We start from the raw sequence: 25,423 nt of genomic DNA, 5'->3' as shown, positions 1-25,423 counted from the left end.
CAGAAAATTAGCAAGGAAGATCAGGTAATTCATGGTTATAATACACTGGGAAGTTGCATTACTATTCCTACACAGACTAATGACTTGGTTTTAAGTGATCATTCTGACAATTGTTTCAGTTTGTAAACAATACTAACCACTCTTTTGAGAGTAAAATGTGGAGTTAAACAACTTCAGTGGCAGAGATATTAATGATGTCATTTGTTTGACGTCATGGTAACCGATGACATCACAGTGGTCTGAAAAGCATTGGGTTTCAATTTCTGTGTGGTGATATCTCCTGTGGAAGCAAGTTTGGTATGATAAATGTTCTTTACAGACTAAATCTCACTCTGTTTTGATTTTCCCTGTTTTCAAATACAGATATTGTCCAGTATACTAATAACACGTATGAGACATATTACAGTGTATGAGTATTTCTAAACAGTACTTATAAAGCAGCAAAATTGGCTTCCAAAGGAGATATTGCTTGGGTGATATCATACGATCCTTTAGGAGATATCGCTACAGTGGAATTGCAACACAGTGGTTTGCAGATCATTGTGGCGTCACTGAATTCTATGTTTGGAATAGGTTCTTTTGTACTTCATCTATAAATAATTTGCTTAGCTAATAAGTTAATTGTATTTCTAGGATTATTGTTGTTCCCTATTATGCCCAGTATGATCTTAAATTTGCTTTGTAAGATTTAAAGATATTTGTATGGAATGAAACCACATTTCCAATTCCTGCCATTTGACAATTTCCCAATTAGAAGTATATAGTTTATGGTTCCTTTTCCTTATTAAGGAATTGTCTAGTTGCGGGGATATTATGGAGAATCCTATATTAACACCATTTGAAGTCTACACTTTGAGTTAAATTTGTGATAATATTAAAGACTTTCAATCATTGTCAGTAAATTGACAATTTAATTCTTTTCCCATCTGGAATAACATGACTTCACCTAGTTTGAACTGAGAAGAGTATGGAACGAGTGTTTACTTCCGAGTGTAGAACTGACATGGAAAAGATTCAAAGGTACAGGGTTACTCAGGGTTTTATTTAATTTCTCTAAGTTGAGTCTCCGTGCATATGACATTACAGCTTTTTAACACCTTCATTATTCATAATATTTGTTACAACTTATAACTGAATATTTATTAGTCATTTATCCAAAGGTCAGTAATCTACGTCCTCATGGAAGTTAATATCACTTGATAAGCTTCAGCTTCTTGTTCAGTTAAGTTTAGAATTATATACTAAATTTCAACCAAACAAAGGACATATTAATGCAGCGGTTGTGAACCGTACAGAGGTCATGAACAGTGCAGAGGTCATGAACCGTGCAGAGGTCATGAACCATGCAGCAGCAGTAGGACCCGAAGCATCGAGACGCGTTGCCATGGGTCGTGGACCCGGATGGTCTCGTGAGATATGTTGTTTATCCTTGATCATGAACCCAGGATTAACCCTGGGATGTGTAAGTCCTTGGGTTGTGGACCAAGGACCATCCCAACTGGGGCGTCCTACCACTACTTGGGGGGACCTATAGTCATTTCCACGTTAAAGAGATATTTAAACGCCTATAAATCCCCTAAAATGAGGTAGCATGCAACTGAGAGCCCCAAAGTAGTTAAGTAGAATTGGGATGTATCAAATTGTGATTTGGAGTAGAATAATCTTTTTGTTGATATTTTGCAAGCCATGTGAAGCCTTGATTTGTAAATCTGTTTAAGAAACTTGAACTCCGTTTTGATAGCTGATATTTAATCTGCTCACCCATCTCAACTTCTGTACAGACTAAACATTAGTAGAAAGTACTGGTATGGTAGAGAAAAGAAACTGCACACTATGTCAATTATAGAATATGAAACAACTTTGTGCCTTATTAATCAAGGCGGTATGATTGCTAGGTGTAGATACTTCAGTGGGGATATCAGTACTAGCAAATGAGAAGCCAACTGTGGGTAAATGGAGTGTTGAATATTATGTTTTCATCAGGTTATTACACTAAGTATTTCTCTGGTGTTTGTCTTTCAGACTAACTCCTATCTCTTGGTTACTACTGGGATAAATTGATATTCAATACGTTTATATCAAAAACTAGTGTTCTGTGTGTTCAGTTAAAACTTGGTTTGGACAAGTTTGGTTGGAGTCATTTTTGTAATATGGGTAAATGTTGTTTTGATGACGGTGATGGAAAATACTCACATTTCTCAAATGATTTCTAATTTGCATTGGGTAAGGTAATAACTGAATATTGTCACCTTAAAAAAGGCTATGATTGATTCAATCAGCAGAAAGGTGACAGATGCCTAACTCATCGTTGAATTATGGTTTACAGACATAAATGTCACATTCCCAACATGGAAGATGGAAGTAATATGAAAGTTGTTAAACAAATAATGACGGTAGCATTCATGTGTCATAAAATATGTATTTAACTGTAGAGTTTTATTCTGACACAACAACTGCTATGGCCTCAATAACCCAGTGGGTGTCCACAAAAAGTTCTCAGTATCCTTTACTTAGTGGAGGAATTGGTCTTCAGCAACCCATGTTTGTCGTAAGAGGCGACTAACGGGATCAGGTGGTCATGCTCGCTAACATGGTTGATAGTTGTCATCACATCCCAATTGCGTAGATTGATGCTCATGATATCAATCACTGGATTGTCTGGTCCAGACTTAATTATTTACAAATCACAGTCATATAGCGGGGCGGTCGGGTAGCCTAGTGGTTAAAGCGTTCGCTCGTCACGCCGAAGACCCGGGTTCGATTCTCGACATGGGTACAATGTGTGAAGCCCATTTCTGGTGTCCCCCCCCCGTGATATTGCTGGAATATTGCTAAAAGCGGCGTAAAACCATACTCACTCACTCACAGTCATATAGCTGGAGGGGCGGTCTGGTAGCCTAGTGGTTAAAGCGTTTGCCCGTCACGCCAAAGACCCAGGTTTGATTCCCGACATGGGTACAATGTGTAAAGCCCATTTCTGGTGTCCCCCGCCGTGGTATTGCTGGAATATTGCTAAAAGCGGCATAAAACCATACTCACTCACTCATATAGCTGGAGTATGTAGAATGTTACCCAATGACTTTGATTCCTGCATGCAAGACCTACATTTGTTTGAATCATGGTGCCATAATATAGCTAAATATTCCTGAAAGTGATGAAAAGCCCTTGGAATACAGTTTTGAGAATACTGAAAGTGGTTGTATCTTATGTCAATGGAACAGGTGAGCTACAGAGCCGGTTATTCAGTTGTGTCCCAGTACTGGGTGTTGTACTCTGTTGTAATATGCTGTCACCATGTAAACTCATAAGAAAGTGGGACTGAACCGCCCACAACTCCTGCAGTGATGTACAGTGTACCATAAAGTGATTTTACTCCATTGATGTTGAGATGTTGTTTCCCCGACAGCTACCTCAGTATGAGAACCCTGTCCCCCGAGTCGTCCCCCACCAGGCCAGGGTGGTGCGGGAATTCAGCAATGGTCCCCCACAGCGCCACTTCTTCGTGTGTCCGTGGTACGAAGGACTGGACTACCTCACTGTTGGCTCTGCTGTTGTGTAGTGGACAGTTAGCTTGGGTTTCATACTGACACTGCCAGGCTGACAACACACCATTCACCATTCATTCAATAAATTAGCATTCTAAATCACCTTTTCCCTACTGACCAAATAATGTTAGGGATCATGAATATATTGGGGTTTATTTTTTAAAAATTGTATTCTCAGTCTTCCCTACTAATAAATATCCCCAAACTTAATCATGATGCCTTACTCTCTCTCTCAGTAATTCAGCCCAAAATTGCTCAGATTATGTTTTGACACCTGAAAATATTTCTTTTGAAAAATAATCAGTGTGTGTTATTAAATGTCAGTTTGAAACTCTTGTGTGTTGGTGTGTGGCATTAACCACAACATTTTGTTTTTCTTCAGGATGAGAGTTTTAGTTTGTATGGCATGGATCGCCCCTTCTGTTCCTCCCAGAGATTGTGTTTCCTATGTTGGAATGCTAGAATGCTGTGAACACTAGTATCCGGGGTTCAGAAATATCGTCAGAGTCAGTGATACTTGTTTCATCCAGTGAATGTTGTCTGTGTTCAGTTGACAGAAAGTTTGCCATTATTCTTTTCTATTTTATTTTCACGGAACATTGCTGAATAATACCTAGTGTGACGCTCCGCAAACAGGGAAACCCATTTGTCTGGAAACCCTGCCCTTGAGACAATCACTCTGTAACTTCTACTCATACCCAAATACGTCCAAAGCCTGAGTCTAGTAATATTCCGTTCGGTCAAAAGCTCAGCTAATAATAGTCCACTTAAAACTAACTTCTACTTTAAATGATGTTTGGGTCCATGTTCGGACGAGTAGACTCAAAAGTTTTTTGCACAGATGGCTGAAAATCACGAGGACATTCTAGCGTCTGGATTAAACAGGATTCAATGTAACAGCCTATTCATTCAGAGAGGCAGTCATGTACAATGATACTGTGAACATACTCAAGATGTCTGAAACTGCAAATGGATATTTCTGAACCAAGGATAGAGAAACAGCTTACATTCAACTTCTAACATGTAAACTATTTTGTTTGTATTTTGATTGTGTGTATTTCAGCGGAAAGACTCGTACTTGGACGTGACGTTTCCCAATAGGTCCTCCAACCCACAGCTATCAGACACACCTTCCTCACCACCATCTGGCAACTCAACACATTCCTATGTTAATGTCACTGAACTCAAAGAAAAACCATGGTAGGTTGCACCTCCACCGGAACTAGCACATCGCACTTCAGTGTTGCAAGATGCCAAGCTGCTAAGACAATCCCAAACAATCCAAATACAATGCCTACAGTCCAGGAAATACAAATTTTATATACCGGTACGTCAAGAGAAATATATTCTAATATTACAGGGCCTGAAACATCAGGGAAATTCTTTCTAATACTGTGATGTGTATTCTCTTTGAGAATATCCTTGAAAATTACAATGAATTTGAAAGGGAACACTGTTAATTTGACAATACCTGAAACTTATCAGTTGAATTCTTTCTAATATTACAAGGGGGCACGGGTGGCCCAGTCGTCTAAGGCGCCGCAATTCGCTGTGCAGAGTTGCGTCCCTTGGGCACGCCAGAAACCTATGATTGTGGGTTCGAATCCTGGTTCGCCCAAATTATGTTTCTAGGTTTGTCAGCACCATACCCATGGTCTGCATCACTTCGGGCTTTCCTCCCACATTAAGCTGACACGCCATGATATACCTGGAATAATGTTAAAAGCAGAGTTAAACCCAACTCACTCACTCTAATATTACAATAGCTTAAATATGTCCGGGGCATGTTTTCTGATATTGCAGCCTAAATATGTAAGGGTAATATTTTCTAATGTAACAATGTGTAAAACATGCTGGGAGAGATACAAAAAATATTCAACATAAGCTACAGCAGGAACTACTTTCATGTGCACAAATATTCTGAAGGTTTCTTATGTATGATACAGAATGATAATTAAAGTCACAATAAAATCAATAATAGGTTACATGAAAACTCAACAATTGTCGTGGTATGAAGTAGGGCTGCAACGAATACACTATGAGGGGAATATGATTTGAATCATGAATATGGGGTAACGAATATGAATATTTATTCACGAATACAATAACAAGTCAACAGTTGATGTATTATTTGTTATATTCAGTGAAACAATAACATAAGTTATTTGACTGGTTTGTTAATTATTAATATATTAAACATTTACATGCTTCACATATCAGGTACTAGTATCTGCTCAACTGTGACAATGACCAGTGACCACAATACTGTCAAATTAAATATTATAAGAGTGCTGACTTTGAAGAAATCTGTGCATACAATGTTCTTATTGATATTTTTAGGTACAGGGTATGTACTGCATATTCATAAATATTTGATTCTAGTGGCCACGATTAACGAATTCAATTCATGAATGGAAACAGTTCGATTCACTGAATACACGAGTGAATCGTAACAGCCCTAGTATGAAGTCACATTTCATCATCAGAAGGACCAACAAATTCAAACAAAACATAGTAAACTTTAGTCCAAGCAACTTACAATGGCAAGACCCCTTGTGTAAATAAAATCAGAATTTACATTTTACTGTTCACGTTCATATCAAAATATGGGGCGGTGAGGTCACACTGAAGACCCAGGTTCGATTCCCCACATGGGTACATTATGTGAAGCCGAATTGTGGTGTCCCCCGCCATGATGTTGCTGGAATATTGCGAAAACAGTAATCACTCACTCACTCCCCATGTCAAAATACACATCTTCCTTATATATATAGGTTTCTTTATGACAAAAAGATACTCAAACATAGGAGAAAGTATGACACTGCACAGGTACTCTAGGGAGTTTGTGCATCTCGACTCCCGTATGACAATACTGGTGTTTGTTGCTAAGTCACGCACCAGTCTCCGACCTATGTTGGCTCTGTGTCAGCAAACGTCTGGGGATCTGGACAAGACTGCATGTGTCATGACTCAAATCTCAGAAGGAAGCAAACTGGAGAAAACAGTTCTATTTTTGTGGACTTGTCTTGAGAGTGTTTTACTAACTGATAATAATCTCGGTGTTTTCTTCTGTTGGAATGATATTTTTTCCACAGTGTTATCCCATAGTGAGTGTGTATATATACTTTTGGCATGCTTAATTGTTGATTATAACCACATCCTGCATGATGGAGTATAACTGAAATTACTTTTAGTCATGAACAATCATCTAATAAATGCCAAATGGTTTGTCTTACATTTTTATGAATCCATTATGTGTACCCACCTGTGAAGATCCGGGGTAGAATAGGTCTTCAGCAACCCATGCTTGTCGTAAAAGGTGACCAAATGGAGAGGGTGGTCAGGCTCAGTGACTGATGGCATGTCATCATACCCCGGTGGCGTGGTCCACATCACTGGATTGTCTGGTCCAGACTCTTTACAGGCTGCCGGAATATTGCTGAATGCAGCGTTAAACAACGCCACACACACACACAGCTGTTTGCTGACTCTCAGTGTGTCATTATTCTCTGATGGTTTTGACCAATGCTCATTCCATCAAAGACCGGTGAAGATTCCGGGGTAGAATAGGTCTTCAGCAACCCATACTTGCCGTGAAAGGCGACTATGCTTGTCGTAAAAGGCGACTAACGGGATCGGGTGGTCAGGCTCGCTGACTTGGTTGATACATGTCATAGATCCCAATTGCGTGGATCGATGCTCATGATGTCAATCACTGGATTGTCTAGTCCAGACTCGATTATTTATACAGACCGCCGTCATATAGCTGGAATATTGCTGAGTGCGGCGTTAAACAACAAACAAACTACATTCCATCAAGCACTAGCTTACCTTCTCCACTGGACTTGATCAGTGTACCAGGCTGAGGTGGTGTCCAGTTCCCCATATTGTTTACAAAGTGATTACTTGGGGATTATTATTTGTCCCTAATAGCATTAAACAATGTTCATGCTTTCGACCTCCAGTGAGGGGCGGTCGGGTAGCCTAGTGGTTAAGGCGTTTGCTCGTCACGCCGAAGACCCGGGTTCGATTCCCGACATGGGTACAATGTGTGAAGCCCATTTCTGGTGTCCCCCGCCGTGAAATTGCTGGAATATTGCTAAAAGCGGCGTAAAACCATACTCACTCACTCACTCACTCGACCTCTAGTGCAATCGGTCCAATCAATTATGAGTACGGGTAACATGATTTAAATGGAATATAGCTGACTGAGGCATAAAGCAACATTCATTTACTCCTAAGTCACTAGTGTTTCTATGTCAAGGGGTCTATGTGCATGTCGACTGCATGTGAGTAATTGTGTGTAGGTACGTGGATGAGATGGACCGAGATGCAGCGCAGGCCATGCTTGACCAGTGTCCAGATGGAACCTTCCTCATCCGCAAGTCCATCAGCAGAATACGCTTGGGAGCGTACTCTCTCAGTATTAAGTAAGTGTCACCTAACTGTACTCCATTTGTTGGTAGTATGTTTAGAAGCATGTTGTATTATCAGATTATGAAGAATTGTTTAACATGTTAAATCTTCTATGTGCAAATCAGGTCAGAATAGATCTGATTGTAGCAAGAACTATCCACAGACAGTAGGTTACAATGTGTGCAGTGTGCTGATTGTGTGTCATTGTACGCTGATGATGTTGATTGTTGCTCATGCCATAAGCCACTGGTTTGCCTGGCCAAGACTTGATTAAGTTCGGGCTGCAGAGATATGGCTTTAATAGTGCTAACTGTAATACATTTGTGACCCACCAGGACAAAAGGGACCTTATGGGTGCTAAGATACAATTGTGCTGTGGGATTATAAAGACGTCAACTTGTTTCAGTGAAAATCGATATGTGTGACGTCATGTGTCTGTGTAATAAATGTGAATTGTATTTTTATGTTCCGAAGATGCTGAAGTTTTGAGATATAATGAAAAGTCAAAATGTGATTTTTCAGTCACAAGGTGTCATCTCATCCCTGTCATCTTGTGGGAGGTCACATCTATTGACCTTCACGTTATTCCCACAGTGTAGGGAGTATGGACACTAATACTTCTCTCCCCTGTCAGGTACGCCAATGCAGTGAGGCACATCAAGGTGAACCAGAATGCTGAATCCAAGTTCTTCTTGGCAGAGGGGCGCTACTTCGATTCTGTCCCGGTGAGTTCCTTTGTGTGCCACAAATATCGTATCCCTTTCTCTTCACTATTTAGCCGACAGTTCAGTGGTTGATATGTTGTGGGTTACTCCGAAGAAGTCTGCCACTTTAGGCCACTTTTCTCTGGTCAAGTTCTAGTAAAATGTCTTTCCATCTAGTAAGCTAAGATTATGAGAACCCATATGTACAGAGTAAACTCTACTGAAGTAAGGTGAGGTGAGTAGTTTTTCACACATTAGTGAGAACCACTTGAACAGTATGTTGATTCTGTCCATCTCTTGTGCCTGCAGAGACTCGTTTCACACTACCAACAGAACTCGTTGCGGGACAGCTTCCCCGATGTCAACACAACACTCAGAATACCCATCCGGAATGTCAACAATGAAGGAGGTATGTCCATTTGGTAGTCTCTGGTCTGGACCTTGTAGATGGAGCCAGCACACTTCGTCACTTCATATAGCCAGCACACTTCGTCACTTCATATAGCCTTCAGCTCATTCATTTGGTCCCCGTGAAGATAAGGGTTAAAACTGGTCTTCAGGAACCTATGCTTGTCAAAAGAGACGACTAACAGGACCAGGTGGTCAGATGCATGTCGTATCACAATTTCATAGATTGATGCTCTTGATGTCAATCACTGGATTGTCTGGTCCAGACTTGGATTATTTACAGAATATAGCTGGAATATTGCTGATTGCAGCATTAAACAACAAACAAATCAATCATTCATTTGGACTGATGTTCACTAAACAGACAGACCATATTGCGTAGACATTAGTTAGGAAAGCACTCAAAACACAACCGTCAGACTTTCCCTACTTTGTGGCTGAAAAATAGTTTCTTATAACTTTCAACTTATTCTGAATGGACTATGTACTATACAGTGCATTTGGGCAAATCATTTGTTGGTTAAACACAGTGCAGTGGCTAGCCTCAGTTTTGAATAAACTATTGAGTATTTCCTTCTGCCTTGACTGGACCAGAGAGTCCCTGTAGAACTGTTAGTACTATAGCAGGTGATCCCAGATGAGCCCTGTACACAGGGGCCTATCTGTCTTGTGATAAATTACAGTATTAGAGTTTGGCAAGGCATTCACCATTTTGTAAGTAACAGCTTCCCAGTTTTTTCAGCTGTCATTGTAATTATTCCAGGGCCTTTGCCCCCCACAGATATTGCTGTTACAAATTCAGACGTGTGTAGGAACCTTTTCCAGACATGAAAACTGGGTTGGTTTCTTTATGCCTTCGAGATGAAGATCAGATCATCTTATTTTACATGTCAATGAAATGTACTGCCATAGAATTTTGAGGTTTAAATATATAAATCCTAACAAGTGCAGATTCATTTTATGGCTTTAGGAGCATATTTCTTCAATTTGCCTCCATATTAGATACACCAACAGGTATGGCTGACAGGTATCCAGTATACTGCAGCCTGTATATATATGTATATCATGTCGTGAGATATTGGGACATGCCTACTATACAAGGTATCTGTTGCTCAGGTGGGACTCCATCCGCTTGCCGTGTCTGTGAGTTGCTGATGGTTATCATCTTGTGGGCAGTCAGGGGGGGAATGGGTCCCCACTATCTTTGTACTAGAAACCAGGGGAGACAATGTGTAACCTGCCGTATAGTGTGCCATCGAAGCCTGATAACGTGAAGGGTTGCTCATGCTGGCAGCCTGAAGGTTGTCAGGCATCTAGTTGATAAAGGCTGCCTGGACTTAGATGTGATATTGCTGACTGTGACTTTGAACAAGACTTATGAGAACTAACTGTGCATATTAGTATTAGAATTTGTCTTCAGCAACCCATGCTTGCTGTAAGAGGCGACCAAAAGGATCAGGTGGTCAGGCTTAGATTGATGCTCATGATGTCAATCATTGGATTGACTGTTCCAGACCTTCATCATATAGCTGGAATATTACTGAGTGCAGCATTAAATAACAAACTAACTATGGGGATCATATGGTTACCTGCCTGGTGTCATCATACCCCAAGCCTGTGGCTTATTACTTATACTTATATTATACTTAATCTATAGATCTGCTTGTCATGGATGGGACCTATGCTCCATGTGACACATGGGACCTATGCCAAATGTGACATGTGGGATCTGTGCTCAAAGTGCCACGTGGGATCTTTGCTCAAAGTGCCACGTGGGATCTATGCTCAATGTGACACGTGGGATCTGTGCTCAATATGACACGTGGGATCTATTCTCAAAGTGACACTTGGGAGCTATGCATAAAGTAACATGTGGGATCTATGCTCAAAGTGATACTTGGGAGCTATGCTCAAAGTAACATGTGAGATCTATGCTCAAAGTGCCAAGTAGGATCTATGCTCAATGTGACACGTGGGATGTATGCTCAATATGACACATGGGATCTATGCTCAATATGACACGTGGGATCTATGCTCAAAGTGACACATGGGATCTATGCTTAATGTGACACGTGGGATCTGTGCTCAATATGACACGTGGGATCTATGCTCAATGTGACACGTGGGATCTATGCTCAGTGTGACACGTGGGATCTGTGCTCAATATGACACGCTGGATCTATGCTCAATGTGACACATGGGATGTATGCTCAATATGACACGTTGGATGTATGCTCAATGTGGCACATGGGATCTATGCTCAATATGACACGTGTTGACTAAGCTCAAAGTGACACATGGGATCTGTGCTCAAAGTGACACGTGGGATCTATGCTCAAAGTGACACGTGGGATCTATGCTCAATGTGACACATGGGATCTATGCTCAATGTGACACTTGGGATCTGTGCTCAATGTGACACGTGGGATCTATGCTCAATACGACACGTGTGAACTAAGCTCAAAGTGACACATGGGATCTGTGCTCAATGTGACACGTGGGATCTATCCTCAATGTTACATGTGGGATCTATGCTCATGATGACACGTGTGAACTAAGCTCAAAGTGACACATGGGATCTGTGCTCAAAGTGACACGTGGGATCTATGCTCAATGTGGCACATGGGATCTATGCTCAAAGCTACATGTAGGATCTATGCTCAAAGTGGCATGTAGGATCTATGCTTAAAATGACATGGGATCTATGCTCAAAGTGACACGTGGGACCTATAGTCACAGGGCCACGTTTGTTAAACTGGTTGACCTGGCCGATTGTCATTGAATACATCACAGTCTAGATTATTGCTCCTATAACTATTGATCATCTGGCCCTGAACTGATTACTGAGGACTGCCATTATATAGTTGTAATATTGTTGACAGCTGCCTTGAACATATTCACTCGCTTGGTAATACAACTACACAACCTACTGACACCAAGATCAAGTAGTTGATATCACCTTTCCTATACAAACCACCCTAACAATAACCTAATGAAAGTAATACCTTGCACCATGAAAGATATTGTCTGAATCATAACAAAATGAGGAGTTTGGCTGTTTTAGCTAAAAAAAAACCAATCAGGAGTTTTCAGCCAGGGACATTTGAAAATGATCACACAATATGTTCTTTATGTAAGAAAACATGTCAGAATTTAACAGTAAATTAAATAATAATATCTAAAAATACGAAGGGTGATTGATGTTTTGCTAACACATTCATGGTAATGTACAGTGCTGTGCAGTGAGAAGGGGCAGGTTATATTAATATTGCAAAGAATTGTTCTCATGAAAATTTAGATAAATGTCAGTTTTGTGATGTACTCAACGAGTGTGACTTGAAACCACTCCACATGTAATTTATGAATTTAATGATACATTTGCAAATATGTCTTTCAGCAAATCCCCGAATTCTAGGCTACGCTATTGCCGTGTACGACTATGCAGCTACATCGACCACACAAGTGAGCTTGAAGTCTAACGACCGGATTGCAGTCATCAGCAAGAACGGCAGTGACAAGGGGTGGTGGAAGGGGCAGAACTTACGGTCACTCAAGGTGAGGACTAGGCACACATAACAATCTGCTGGCATCTGAGCCTACAATATGATATGGTTTACCACATCTATGTCTATTCAACATCCGGGGGCCAGAAACCTATGATTGTGGGTTTTAATCCCGGTTCGCCCCGATTATGTTTCTAGGTTTGACAGCACCATACCCGTGCTAGAAGGGTTTCACCGAAGTGGTAAACGTCTGAGACCTGCATCACTTCGGGCTTTCCTCCCACATTAAGCTGACACGCCGCGATATAACTGGAATAATGTTAAAAGAGGCATTAAACCAAACTCACTCACTCACTCACTCACTCACTCACTCACTCACTCACTCACTCACTCACTCACTCACTCACTCTATTTAACATCCAAAACTGGGATGTGTTGCAAGCCACGATTCGCTTAGAATAAGCAATTTCATCGCTCACCCCAGGTCTGCAACAGCTCGATGTGCTTCCAAAATGGCTATGGTTTGATGGCAATTTTGGTTTGAGAACAAAGCGACCTCAGACAGGGATTGGTGCGATTGCAAGTGGCTGAAAGCTAGCGCTCCATTGTAAGGCAAATCGCTGTATATCACTTGCAAGCGATTGGCTGTTTGCAACACACCCCTGGCTTCCACAGGAGATAATGCTACAATGAGTTTACATCACAATGCTCTTCAGACCACTGTGATGTCATTGGTTACCATCATTTCACAATCAACTGACATCACTAGTCTCTCCAAATTTGTGATCCTTGCAAGTTAGATTCAAGTTGTTTAAACAGCATTACATGTGTCTGCTAAGTTAGTTTTTATGATGGCTGTCTTACAGTTAATAATAATAATAATAATAATAACAACATCTTTAGTGCATTATTCCATGCACAATGCATGCTCAAGGCTCACAAACACAATGAAAGAGTTAATCTTGAAAGGCGATCAGGAACAGAGGAGTTTTCAGGCGAAACTTGAAGAGTGAAAAGCTTGGAGACTGTCTCAATTGTAGAGGGAGATTGTTGCACAATTGGCCGCAATGAAAAGGAAAACTGATGGCTAAAGTCCACAAATAACCTGAGACAATGCCTCAAATTCACATCTAGCTCTAATTACAACGTGAAGACGTGATTGCAATGCACCAGTATACACTTTTCAAATGTTGTACAGCTATCTTTTTCTAATGCCAACAACCGTCCCTCCATTGATGTAGCTATTACTGTTTTTGTGTTTTTATTCCTAATTATTATCTTTGATTCCTAATTATTATCTTTATGTTTTTCAGATTGGTTACTTCCCCTTGGCATATGTTGCAGACGACGACGAATAATCGTAACCATAGCAACAGATTTTAATGTTATTTCAAATATGTACAGCTTCATATGGTGCAAAGTTTCCCTAAAGGGGAAAAGACTTATTTTTTGTGACAGACTGCACATTCATCGCTCATGTTTTGATCGGACTCAACAGACCTTCTGCTCTACTGAGAAAAGTGTGATAGTGGAGGAAGCAGTCACAGCTCTTACTTAAAACATACCTGTGTCCATTCAGCTTTGCTCAAGTTGTAGTTAAGTCCTATATGTTTATTCACACTTGTACATGGGATGTTTGATAAGTATGTATGTATGTTTTATTAATTGGTTTACAAAACAATTGGCCTGAAATTCAGTGTAGGTGGTCGAAAAAGAAACATAAAATTTCAAGATAAGTACTGCTGTTAATGAATGTAAAACAAGGAAGTTTTGACATGGCAAGATACTAAAAGATAATTGATTGTTTTGGATTTTTTAAATAGATTTCATATGTATCAGTCACCATCTCTTATGAATTTTGGTGATAAGATCTTTGTTTCCATTTTACCTAACTGTGAAACGTAATTTTTCTTTTCTAATTTCAAGTGTGTTTTTTTCCGTTTGATCACGTAAACCAAATATAAAAGCTGTAAGGACTAAGCAACATCTGTTAAATAGAACATCACTCTATCAATTATTCAGATAAAAACAATAATTGTTTGCATCAAACAAAATTAAGGGGACCTTGAGGTTTGCTTCTGTAGTACATGGACCTAGGGAACCCCTCACTCTCAGATACATTAGAGTTATGTCCCCTTGACTTTCAGTGGTTAATGTTTGTGGACAATATGTATTGAAATATCCATGGTTAAATTGTATCCATTCTGTTAGTTTTACGAACAAACGATGGTGTGCCATCACTAAATGGCATCAGCATGTAGGCTATGTGTAGCGAGTCCACTCATCTCTACACCATATTTACAGTATTATGTAGCCTGCTTAGTGTGTCCCGGCAGAGATGAAGATGTACACAGTTCATGAGTCTGCTGTTTCATCCTGTAGATAGCTCATCCTCCTCCGTTTTATATCATTGGTGTTGGTATGTGTAACACTTTGTTTTACATTGAGAAGCATGTATGCACAGCCTTGAATACTGTAATGAACAAGTCCTCATCCTGGTGGTCATTACGAGTTATACGTGTATATATCCATGTCAGCTTCAGAGTGTGTGCTTAACTTCAGCCTTTAAGCAATGTGATAAAACAGATCTGTCCCTGGCTAGGGGATTTGTGTTGATAACACCCGGCTCCATCATGTATCATAGATTGGGTGGAGTATTTCACCATGTTTGAACACTTATTATAGTCATAGATGCCTATTTTGCTATGAAATTATTTTACAGCAGTACTAGTGGTTCTGCTAAACTGCTCATGTCCAACAACTATTTACTTAGGGGTTGTTCCTGGGTGTTCTTAGCACTGTGGCTCTAAGAACTTCTTGGTAATGATTTGATTCAGAGCTGGGATGACTTCATGGATGTGAGGCCCTTGGTATTTCAGTCAGCAGTTATTGTGGTAGTCATTCTGGGATTCGTTGCTTTCTCAGCAGTTATTGTGGTTGGAGATCTGTACTTGGATTCCTGGGCCATACAGGGCCATGGTTGCCATGTTCATCAGGACAGGTCGATTGGGGATCGGGTGGTCACAATGGTTCCTGAGCAGGAGTACATTTTAAATGTGTGATCCAGAAAGATCAACTTTCAGTCACAACCTGGCTGTAGGTGACCACTGTTGACCATTTGTTTGTCTGGTCCAGACTTGATATGTCTGCTGACCGATACATCTGCTGACTATGGAGACTTTTTTTCCCTCACTCACACAGTAACAGCACAACCTGACAAGGATGCCATAACATGGATATAACACAGACCAGTGACTACAGTGTACCCCTACTGGTCAGACTTAGTTAGGTGGCTTATAATAAGCCTGTGTGCTGGCCTGGACTCTGCTTCTCAAAGACAGTTTTAGCTCCTAAATGAATGATTAGTTCAAGGTATTTCTCAAGCCATTTTGAGGACAGTAACAGGGCTTTGCAAACAAACAGCCAAGGGAGATTTGTTTCATGGGGAGTAGTCCCTTGTATGGGACCCAGTGTTGCAGATCAATGCAATGACTGCTTTAGCGATCATTCCTATTCCTACAATAATTGTCAGAGCTCTGATCACTTGGTTAAAGGTTCACATGACATAAACAGTGCTAAGATCACTCTGAGCACTTTACTGAGGAAATATACAGTTAATTTATGTTGCATGTTAAATGTTGATGGGGTTTAATATTTTTATCAACCATCAGTTATTCAATGCAAATTCGTGTACAGATATTCTTGAACTGAGGTTTATATGAAGTTGTATATAGTTGTGTAAGATTAATCATAATATGTTGTAATAACTAACCATTAGGACCACCACCAGAGGGCCAACGTTGTCACGTTTATCCAACATGTAGAATATTGTTTGTTTCAACTTCTTATTCCCATAAAATAGCTGGTCATTTATCATAGGGGTAGCATGGTCGGAGTGAATCGTGAAGGGCCGTAACGAAGTACATATTTGGAGCTAGACATTATCAGAAATATAAAAAAACGCTTGCTGTTATATGATTGGTAATATTTGTTTGATGTTCATCATTTTTTATGTCATCTTGGAAAGGGTCATAAAAAATGGACAAACAAAATATAACATTTACATCTTTGTTTTCTTGACAATCATGAATGAATCGATCGCTTCGCAAGCCCCTATCATTAATGATCAGTCTGAGAGCAATACAATGTTTCTGACTTGTGTTTCTAATCAGCATGAGGTGAATGATTTAGCTGCTTCTGTCTTATTGTTTCCCAACAGATCTTCGATGGCAGTCTTAGGAAGGTCGAGTAGAAGTCTGTGATGGTATCAGTAGATGTAGAAGTTATGTCTTTTGCAGAGATGCGATAATACAGGGGGCTAGATTCTCTTAACTGTTGTGATAAAACTAAGGTATGATTTCTGTAAGAGAAGTAGTATTTTATGTATTCAGATTTTTAAATAAATTATATACTTTACAAAATGATTTATGTATATAAAAGTGTATATATGAAACAAAATTATTTCATCTTGGTGGTTCTGTTGTACACTGAAAACAGTGACATTCAAGGAGAAGATTGAATCATGAATATCAACTTACTTCACAACCTCATTGAAATCAGATCTTAGTGCTCAATACCACTACACCGAGCGAGCACTAAGATCTGATTTGAGTGAGATTGATTACTTAAGATGTGAAAGAAATATTGGTTTACAGTCCTTTCAGACACATTTAGCTTATTTTCAGCTTGTGATGAATTAATGTTCATGATATTGTTTTTCATATCGCTGACATTATCTTGCTAACTCAATCGAATTACAATGTGAAACACTTATACTTATTTATGTTTTTATCATTCATATTTGGGTTTTTGCTTGAAAGTATTATAAACTTGGTTTGTGGTTAAGATAAAGGACCTAATATTAAACACGTCAATAACACTTTGTTAGGCCAGGATCTGCTGGTGATGGGTTTGAATCCCAGGTTGCTCTGAACGATCCTTGGTGTGCCAGTCACTTACCCAGGCTGGAGGGTTTCAGGTTGGATGGCCTCAGTCCAACATCGCTTTGGGCTTTCTTCATTATTAAGCTGAACTATTGTTCAAAGTGGTTTTAAGCCACTGATTCGCTGATGTCACACAAGATAGGATGTGAATGGTGTTGCTACTATGGTGTGAATGGTGAGATATTAGTGTACAGAGCTTTGTGAGCAGAGTTAAAATGTAAGAAATGTGTTTTATGATTTCAGTACAGAGTGTGGTAATGTTTGTACACCATGCTGTCGATGACATGATTTGCTGAATGTGTACGTGGGATTTATCATGATATGCAACATTTTGCAGGGAGTTTTGTTTTAGCCATATTTGATAAGTCTCTTTCTGAAATGTTGAACATTGTTTTTATTCTATTAGGAGTAGTTTATTTCAGAAGTTTCGGCCGTGTTTCGCAGTCATTCATTTTTGGTCAATGTTTATCAGTATTATGTATATTTAGTTTCTGAGTATGTTTTCTGAAAGAAAAGACTTTTGTTAATGTTTCAAAATTAGTTCCTGACATTTTTCAGTTTCTCCTAATGAGGATTGGATGGTTTTATTCTCCATCAAGATTAGTAGTGTCAGCATGATCTTGAAGTGCCGGAGTCAATTAGTTCTTGTTATATTTTCCTAAAAACTCATATCATTATGTTAGAATTTGTGAAAATCTTCACGACATATTTTTTTAACCACACTTTCAGTTTCTTAAACTTTTGTTATATGGAGTCAATTCTTTAGTTTCTATTTTTCAAATGCATGTGTATGTGAAACAAATGATATTAACCAATATTTTGATGTGCCAATTTTGTAGTTTTCTACGTTAAAGCTACTAGCTGTCAAGCTTGATGTACTCTTGCTGTGTGATTGTGTCAACTGAATTCAGATTCATGTTTTATCATAGTTATTATTGTTATTATTTTGTATAGATCTACTTGGCCAGTGTGTTGTTGAACAAAAGTGTGGCAGACTTTCATTATGTTGGAGCTGTAGAGAAATCAGTCTTGCAAAGATTTACCCCTGAAGTCCCACGCAGGTCAAATGTCGTACTTAAAAGAGGGGCAGTGATGATTAACAAGGATGCAGCACGATACAACTATTGAATTCTGAGATTACATATCAGTACGAAATTATTCAATTTTAAAGAAGTGTTAGTAAAATGGCATAAAGATGAACGTATGGTACTACTTTCTGACATTACATGTAACAGTTCCCAAGCCAGTTTGATTAACCCAAAAATAACAAATTTTATCTATTCATTATCTTTATGATCAGATACAGCTCTGTAACATGTCAACTGGTGAGATATTGTATACTGTATAGGTTCTTGTACTTCGACAGTACAGTGAGATATTTGTCGTATCTTATGTAGTGTGTATCATTACTAGTGAGATATGTATCGTATCGCGACAAAGTGTTTCGTTACAGCCCTGTTAAAATGAGCCAATAGACTGAGGTTACCATGGTTACATCACTGTATTTAAATGTGAGGTAATATCAATGTACAGAATTTGCATAATCTCAGAACTATTTGTAAATATGAATCAGTATCAATAATAGTCCTAGATTTATATAATAAACTCAAAAGTAGAGGATTTCACACTATCAGATGATTTCCCTCTCTGTACTTTGTGATAGTTGTACATTTGTATGTCCTTTAATTATGCAAGTAGAGTTTCAAACCGACCCACATTGTAAGCACGTCTGTATCAATTGTTTGGGTTGGTGTTCATCTAATTTCCTTCTTTTGTCATATTCGTTTTTGTGTACCGAACAATAGACGTCAACTTTTGACAAACTTTTAATGGTATACATATTTTTTCAATAACATATTTTTTAATAATTATAACAATCTGTTAAAGTTGCGACATCATAGCTGCATATGGCACGATTTCTATCATTTTCTTTAAACTACTATTTTTTTACTTGCTCTGATCAAAAACAATCTCCTGCCCAGAGTTCTTGCGGTTTAACCTGGTACCTCTGCCACAGGCAAGCCAGATGTGATGACTTGTCACATCTTACCCAGTCCATTCAATAATTTACATAAGCTTTTCGTCCAATTTTAAAAGTACACATTTAGATAAACATATGTCATGAAATTGTTAGCTTTCATTGAGAAAATATGACAAAACATGAAAAACTATTTCCATTGCGTATTAATTCTAGTTTAGGTTGTACAGTCCCACGTGCAGACATGGAAGCCCTACAGCTAGCTAGTAGTACGGTCATTTTGATATGTACAGACGTACTCTCCCACTCCTCACTGGCGCAGTTGTAGTAGCATATCTTTAAAATTGGGAAAAACATTCTGTAAGTCATATTGAAACGCTTCCACTAGGCTGGTCAGAATTTAGAATTAGGGCATTTATTATCAAACAAGAGATAAACCTGGTCACGTGATACAAGAATTAGCCTGTGACAGTAGTGCTAAACCATCACTTCACCCGAGTGTGGATACAAAATTCAATCCAATGTTTTTAAAACTGCATCCTAATCACAATCTCGTACCAGGTATCAGCAGATAATCAGGATTCTACCTGTCATGTGCACACCTATTTTACTAAGCTCCTCACAGTGACACCATGTTATGCAGCATGTACAGAGTCTGATTCGTCACCAGCTTGCACGGAGCTTGGTCTTTCTTACAGATTCTTTCTGGTTTATTTTGTTGTGAAATCTTTAGATATGTTGAGATGAGATTTTTGCAGCTTCTCTTCGTTCAATTATGCTGACCTATTTTTAGGTAATATCTGTGCTGGGATTGCCCTTTTGTTAATTGCCTGATATCACAAAGTGTAAGATTGGAAATGTTATATAGGTATTTGTTTTTCAATATTCAAGAGGGCACGGGTAAAGAAAATCAAATTGCATCGCTGATCTTGCACCTTCACTTTTTACTGAAGGGAATTGGGGTAGCCCAGTGGTTGAAGCGTTCACTCATCATGCTGGAGACCCGGGTTCGATTCCCCACATGGGTACAATGTGTGAAACCCATTTCTGGTGTCCCCCGCCAAGATATTGCTACAAGCAGCATAAAATCCCACTCGCTCACTCACTACTTTTCATTCACATTCACCAGATATCAAACAAAGCAGGGCAGGTGCACCCGATTACGTGGAGTTGTTGGCTTCTATGTAGACGTACCAGCAAGTGTGGTAGCCTTGTGGTTAAAGGGGTTGCTTGTCATGCTTAAGACACGGGTTCAATTCCATTCCCCACATGGGTGCAATGTGTGAAGCCCATTGTTTGTGTGCTTGTCATGGTATTGCTGGAATATTGTTAAAAGAGGCATAAAACCATACTCTTTCATTTTCCTCTTGAAGGAACTGTTCACGCAAAGTAGGAAAGCACACAGACACACATACACCACACACACCACGCCACACCACACCACACCACAGAAGTAGGAGCTGGGGAGATGGTCTTTGGCCCTATTCCCAGTCCACTTCTACTTTTGTTTGAACCAAGGAACATTATCACTGTCAGTCTAAGTAGGTATTTCTTCCCAGACTTGAAAAGACTTGAAATGCTTTCAACCTGGGCACTGCCTTGAATAGAATACAGAAAATGTAACTCTCATTTGTGACGAAAGGTCTTCTACCTCACTCTAAAATTTTGCAGATGTAATGTTTCCGATACCTGGTGGTGTGTTGCAGACAGTGCCCCCTTGCAAGATCAACATCTCCTCATTCCTGCTTTCTGTGAACAGTACTTTAGGAAGAACAACGTACATTTTGCATGAACCTTTATCTGTGGCATACTTTATCAACAAGTTTAGTATATCAACAGAGAGACACGGGTGCTAGGTTCTGTTTTATAGTTCGTGCTTGTTGCTCAGTGGCCATGCTCACATATTTCCATTATTCTCCAACTCTGAGAAAATAGGACTAAACATAGTCATCAGATTAAGTAACTTTTTCTTAATTACTTCTCCTTTTTATTTCTGCATCTTTCTGGTATAGAAGAGCAATAACTACTGAAGTCCTTATTTTCTCAGATTCACATTTTCCATACATTTTCAGGGATATCTGTGTCTACCATGTGTTATTTTGTTGTTAAGATCAGTTGTGTGAGTCTTGCTTTTAAATTGTGTGAAATTGGCATGCAAGGAACAAATTCTTAGTTTAAGAGAAAAGATACCTTTGCAAAAATATTTATAACATCTTTTTATTTACAAATGTGAATGTGTATTTTGTTCTTTAAGATGCATGCCTTTTACATTGTTTCCTAGTTTGGTCATATCAGGCATTTAATGATAGCTTCGTCTTCATGGGTATTCATAGTGGTTATATTGGATCTTTGATACAGTCAACTCTTGAGTAGACCTGGCTTGGGGAAATAAGTAGAGAATAACCGACGGGTTAAGAGGAATTACGGATACTCCGATCCAAGTGAATGAATGGTGTTAAATTAACCTCCTCCTTTGGCCAGCCACTTACAGCAATCATTCTCGAGGGACAGATAATCCGTAATTTCAAATTTTGAGTAGGTTCTGTATATTCCTCATTGACATTTTAAGTGAAAATGAAGAAAATACATAAAATGTCAACCCTACAGAGAGTTCACTGAAGAGAGTCTATTGTTCAGATAACGCCATGTAAACAATTTGTGATGTCATGAACAATGGATGAACGATGAAGCAGAGTGAAGTCATATCTTCAATTGACCAATCAGCACTGACAATCACTAAAAAGCATGTACCAATATCGGAGGGTTTTTTAACACAATCATTCTACCCTTCTGGGTAATATGAGGTAATTAGGAACTTTTATAGTCCTGCTATGTTTGTTGGTGACTGAACTGTCTAGATCTTGTCTGAATAATATGTATCAGTATGAGCAATGGTAAAAAGTACTACTGGTAATTGATTAGGGAGGGAAGAAGGGAGGGAAGAAGGGAAGGGTCACCAGAAATAGTCACAGTTGGGTGTGTGTGTGAAAAGTATTTTTTCACTGAAAAATACTCGGATAATATATATATGCATTAGGCCATGGCTGTTTTTCATTACTTCAAAATTTGTTTTATTTGAAAGCACATCTTGCCCTGTGTATTGGCAGATATATCAGAAATGTTGATTCTCAACTCGATCCAATATGTTTTCTTTTGATTCTTTAAAGTAAAATAGTTCATTGACATAGAAATGAATTCTTTTTCAGTTGATTTAACTTGTGTAATATATTTTATTTTATTTTCTGTTATGGATAAATGTTCAATGAATCTGTCTTTGCTTGAGATATTTTTGGTCAAAACCTGAAATAATCAAATCCTGATTCTATGTAAGGTGTCTGAGGGCAGTGTGACAAAACCAAAACAGCACTTCTTGCAACTATTGCAAGAGTTTCAAAATAAATTAATGTTTAAGTTCCCTGGTTAGCATATCTGCTCATTGGTTTAAGTTTTTTTTATATCTTCCAAATAATTAACTATGGAAAGGATATACATCCCAATACAAGCCTTGTACAGCTATGAGCTCTACTGTCAAGTTGGTATTTAAAGTTCTGTATTGCCACAGACTGTAATTCTTTTTCAGCTGACTAACACCCATATACAGAGAGGAGGGTAAATGTATATATTGTACCTATTCAGCCAAATCTAAGTTTCCTCACAATAAGTGTTTCTGTTTAATACCAAATATCACAGGAGGTTGGTGTGGTCTTGGTGTGGAATCTGTCCTGAAGAGATTGTGGGCCGATGTTTCTGTAGGTGTTATGCCTATTGTGTGCTGGCATCTGTGATTTCAGCCTGTAGCTTCTGCCTTTTGTACAGAGAAGAGAGACACGTACTCCATCATATAGAATATAAATACAAACACTTAATAAAACATGAAACAAATATGAGTTCTGTTATTGTTATGATGGCCTGGTGTTTTAGTTTAGGTGAGATGTTCTTTTGGTAGTGGTCTCATGGATAGAGCATCTGCCAAGAGAGCAGACGGTTGATGGTTCAATTCCCATCCGCGTCTCACCAAAAGATGTTTAAAGATTGTACTTGTTGTTACCCTGCCTTACACTTGGCATTAGGGGTATAAAACATGGACTGATCAGCTTGAGTCAGTATATTGTGTTTGAGTGGTATTCAAGTTTAAAAAAAGAAAGAAAGAAAATGACCTCTGAAGATATCGGTTAGAATAGATCTTCAGCAACCCATGCCTGCTGTAACAGGCGACAGCCAACTGTGCTGTTTCTAGGAGGTGGGTGGTCAGGCTCGCTGACTTGGTTGATGCATGTCATCGATCCCAATTGCGTGGATTGTTGCTCATGATGTTAATCACTGTATTGTCTGGTCCAAACTTGATTATTTACAGACCGCCATCATATAGCTGGAGTATTGCTGAGTGCGTTGTTAAACAACAAACGAACCAACCAATAAAGTTAAAATTGTGGCATGCAGTGGCTAGCAGTTGGATGGCAAACATATTTGCAGATCCAGATATTTTGATAGAACAATCCCATCCCATGGATGATTCTATTCCTGAGAGATCGCAGAGCTCGTATCTAGGCCAGAGGTCAGTAGCGAGTCCCTGTACAGTGTCACATTCCTTAGACTTGTTAGGATCCACAAGATACCCATTTGAATCCCCCAAAGTCTGATCCTTGGTATGTCTGCTCCATACTCTTGCTAATGGGCATTAACAAGACTAATCAGTGACCTGTATCACTTCCTCATACATTAAGCACTGTTTCTTTGTTGTTTCCACACTTGGCACTGTTACAGTGATGTGATGGCGGTCTGTAAATAATGGAGTCGACCAGACAATGCCGTGATTGCCATCACGAGCATCGATCTACGCATTTGAGATACGATTACATGCATCAACCAAGTCCAACTGCCATTGGTGGCTGAAGAAGTCGTTTCTTTCTTATATGGGATATCTACGTGTTGTACAGACTTAAGGATGTAAATAAATTGTACAAGCTTTATAAACATCCACCCGTATTTGAATAATGACTCCCCGAATACGATCCCGGCAATGTCCGACATCTCTTATTTTATGTACAGGCAGCACTGCCCAGCACTCACTCAATACATCAGGTGGTATACTGTATATTGCACTTGATATACTGTATACTGCACGTGATACTTATTTACTGACTTGTGACAACGAAATAACTCTATGACATAGTGTCCACAACAACAGATTTCACTGACATGCAATTTTTTCTATGTGAGGCTCCGAACTCATCAAGCAAGCAGATCACTTAACATTATGTGTGGTTGGTTGGTCTGTTGTTCAACGCCGCACTCAGCAATATTCCAGCTATATGAGGCGGTCTGTAAATAATAGAGTCTGGACCAGACAATCCAGTGATTGATAACATGAGCATCAATCCACGCAATTAAGAAACGAGGACGTGTATCAACCAAGTCAGCGAGCCTGACCACCTGGTCCCGTTAGTCGCCTCTTACGACAAGCATAGTCGCCTCTTACGGCAAGCATGGTTTGCTGAAGACCTATTCTTCCCCGGATCATCACGGGTACTAATTTATGTAAATCAGTGGTAGGGGTTTTGCTATGTGACGGTTTAAGATCATATACCTGAAACTCAATTGAAGTCCTTGGCCGAACGCTAGTGCTTCAATTTTGCTAATTCGAGTAGAAATATTAAACGTCAACACCAGAGCATGACCAGTCTTGATGATCCGATGAAACAGATTCCGTTTAGCGCAAAAGACAAAATAGCGGTGCAAACTAAATGAATGGATCACTGAAAATCCGTGATACACCCGGTGTTCGCGGAAAGAGTCGTAATGTCCTGCCCTACTGGGACTCCGTACTCCCGCCACTCACACAATTTGCATAAAAAATAAGGGTTTATTATAAGAAAAATAGTTTTACGTAATAACTGTATGTTAAAATAATGAACAAATTGGGAAC

The 25,423-nt window shown here is 39.2% G+C and overlaps 1 protein-coding gene across 9 annotated transcripts in view; it reads left to right on the top strand.

Moving 5' to 3' along the window:
* The window catches only part of LOC124141805 (guanine nucleotide exchange factor VAV2-like), a 103,817-nt gene extending 80,438 nt beyond the window's left edge, over positions 1-23,379 (top strand). For 7 of the 9 annotated variants that reach the window (XM_046509937.2, XM_046509936.2, XM_046509934.2 and 4 more), the window contains 7 exons: positions 4,609-4,745; positions 7,853-7,975; positions 8,596-8,686; positions 8,975-9,074; positions 10,190-10,216; positions 12,471-12,628; positions 13,890-23,379. In XM_046509937.2, the coding sequence (XP_046365893.1) occupies positions 4,609-4,745; positions 7,853-7,975; positions 8,596-8,686; positions 8,975-9,074; positions 10,190-10,216; positions 12,471-12,628; positions 13,890-13,934 (681 nt within the window). In that variant the 3' untranslated portion in view covers positions 13,935-23,379. Of the gene's footprint in view, positions 1-3,406; positions 4,587-4,608; positions 4,746-7,852; positions 7,976-8,595; positions 8,687-8,974; positions 9,075-10,189; positions 10,217-12,470; positions 12,629-13,889 lie in introns of those variants that run through there. The other 2 variants (XM_046509933.2, XM_046509938.2) reach the window with 2 other exon arrangements.
* The last annotated feature ends 2,044 nt before the right edge of the window (positions 23,380-25,423 follow it).

This window comes from Haliotis rufescens, unplaced genomic scaffold (genome assembly GCF_023055435.1).
Source record: "Haliotis rufescens isolate VD_foot unplaced genomic scaffold, xgHalRufe1.0.p SCAF_8, whole genome shotgun sequence".
In the NCBI taxonomy this organism is placed as follows: Eukaryota; Metazoa; Mollusca; class Gastropoda; order Lepetellida; family Haliotidae; genus Haliotis; species Haliotis rufescens.
The sequence above is the reverse complement of the archived record's forward strand: the minus strand, read 5'-3'. Positions and strand labels throughout refer to the sequence as shown.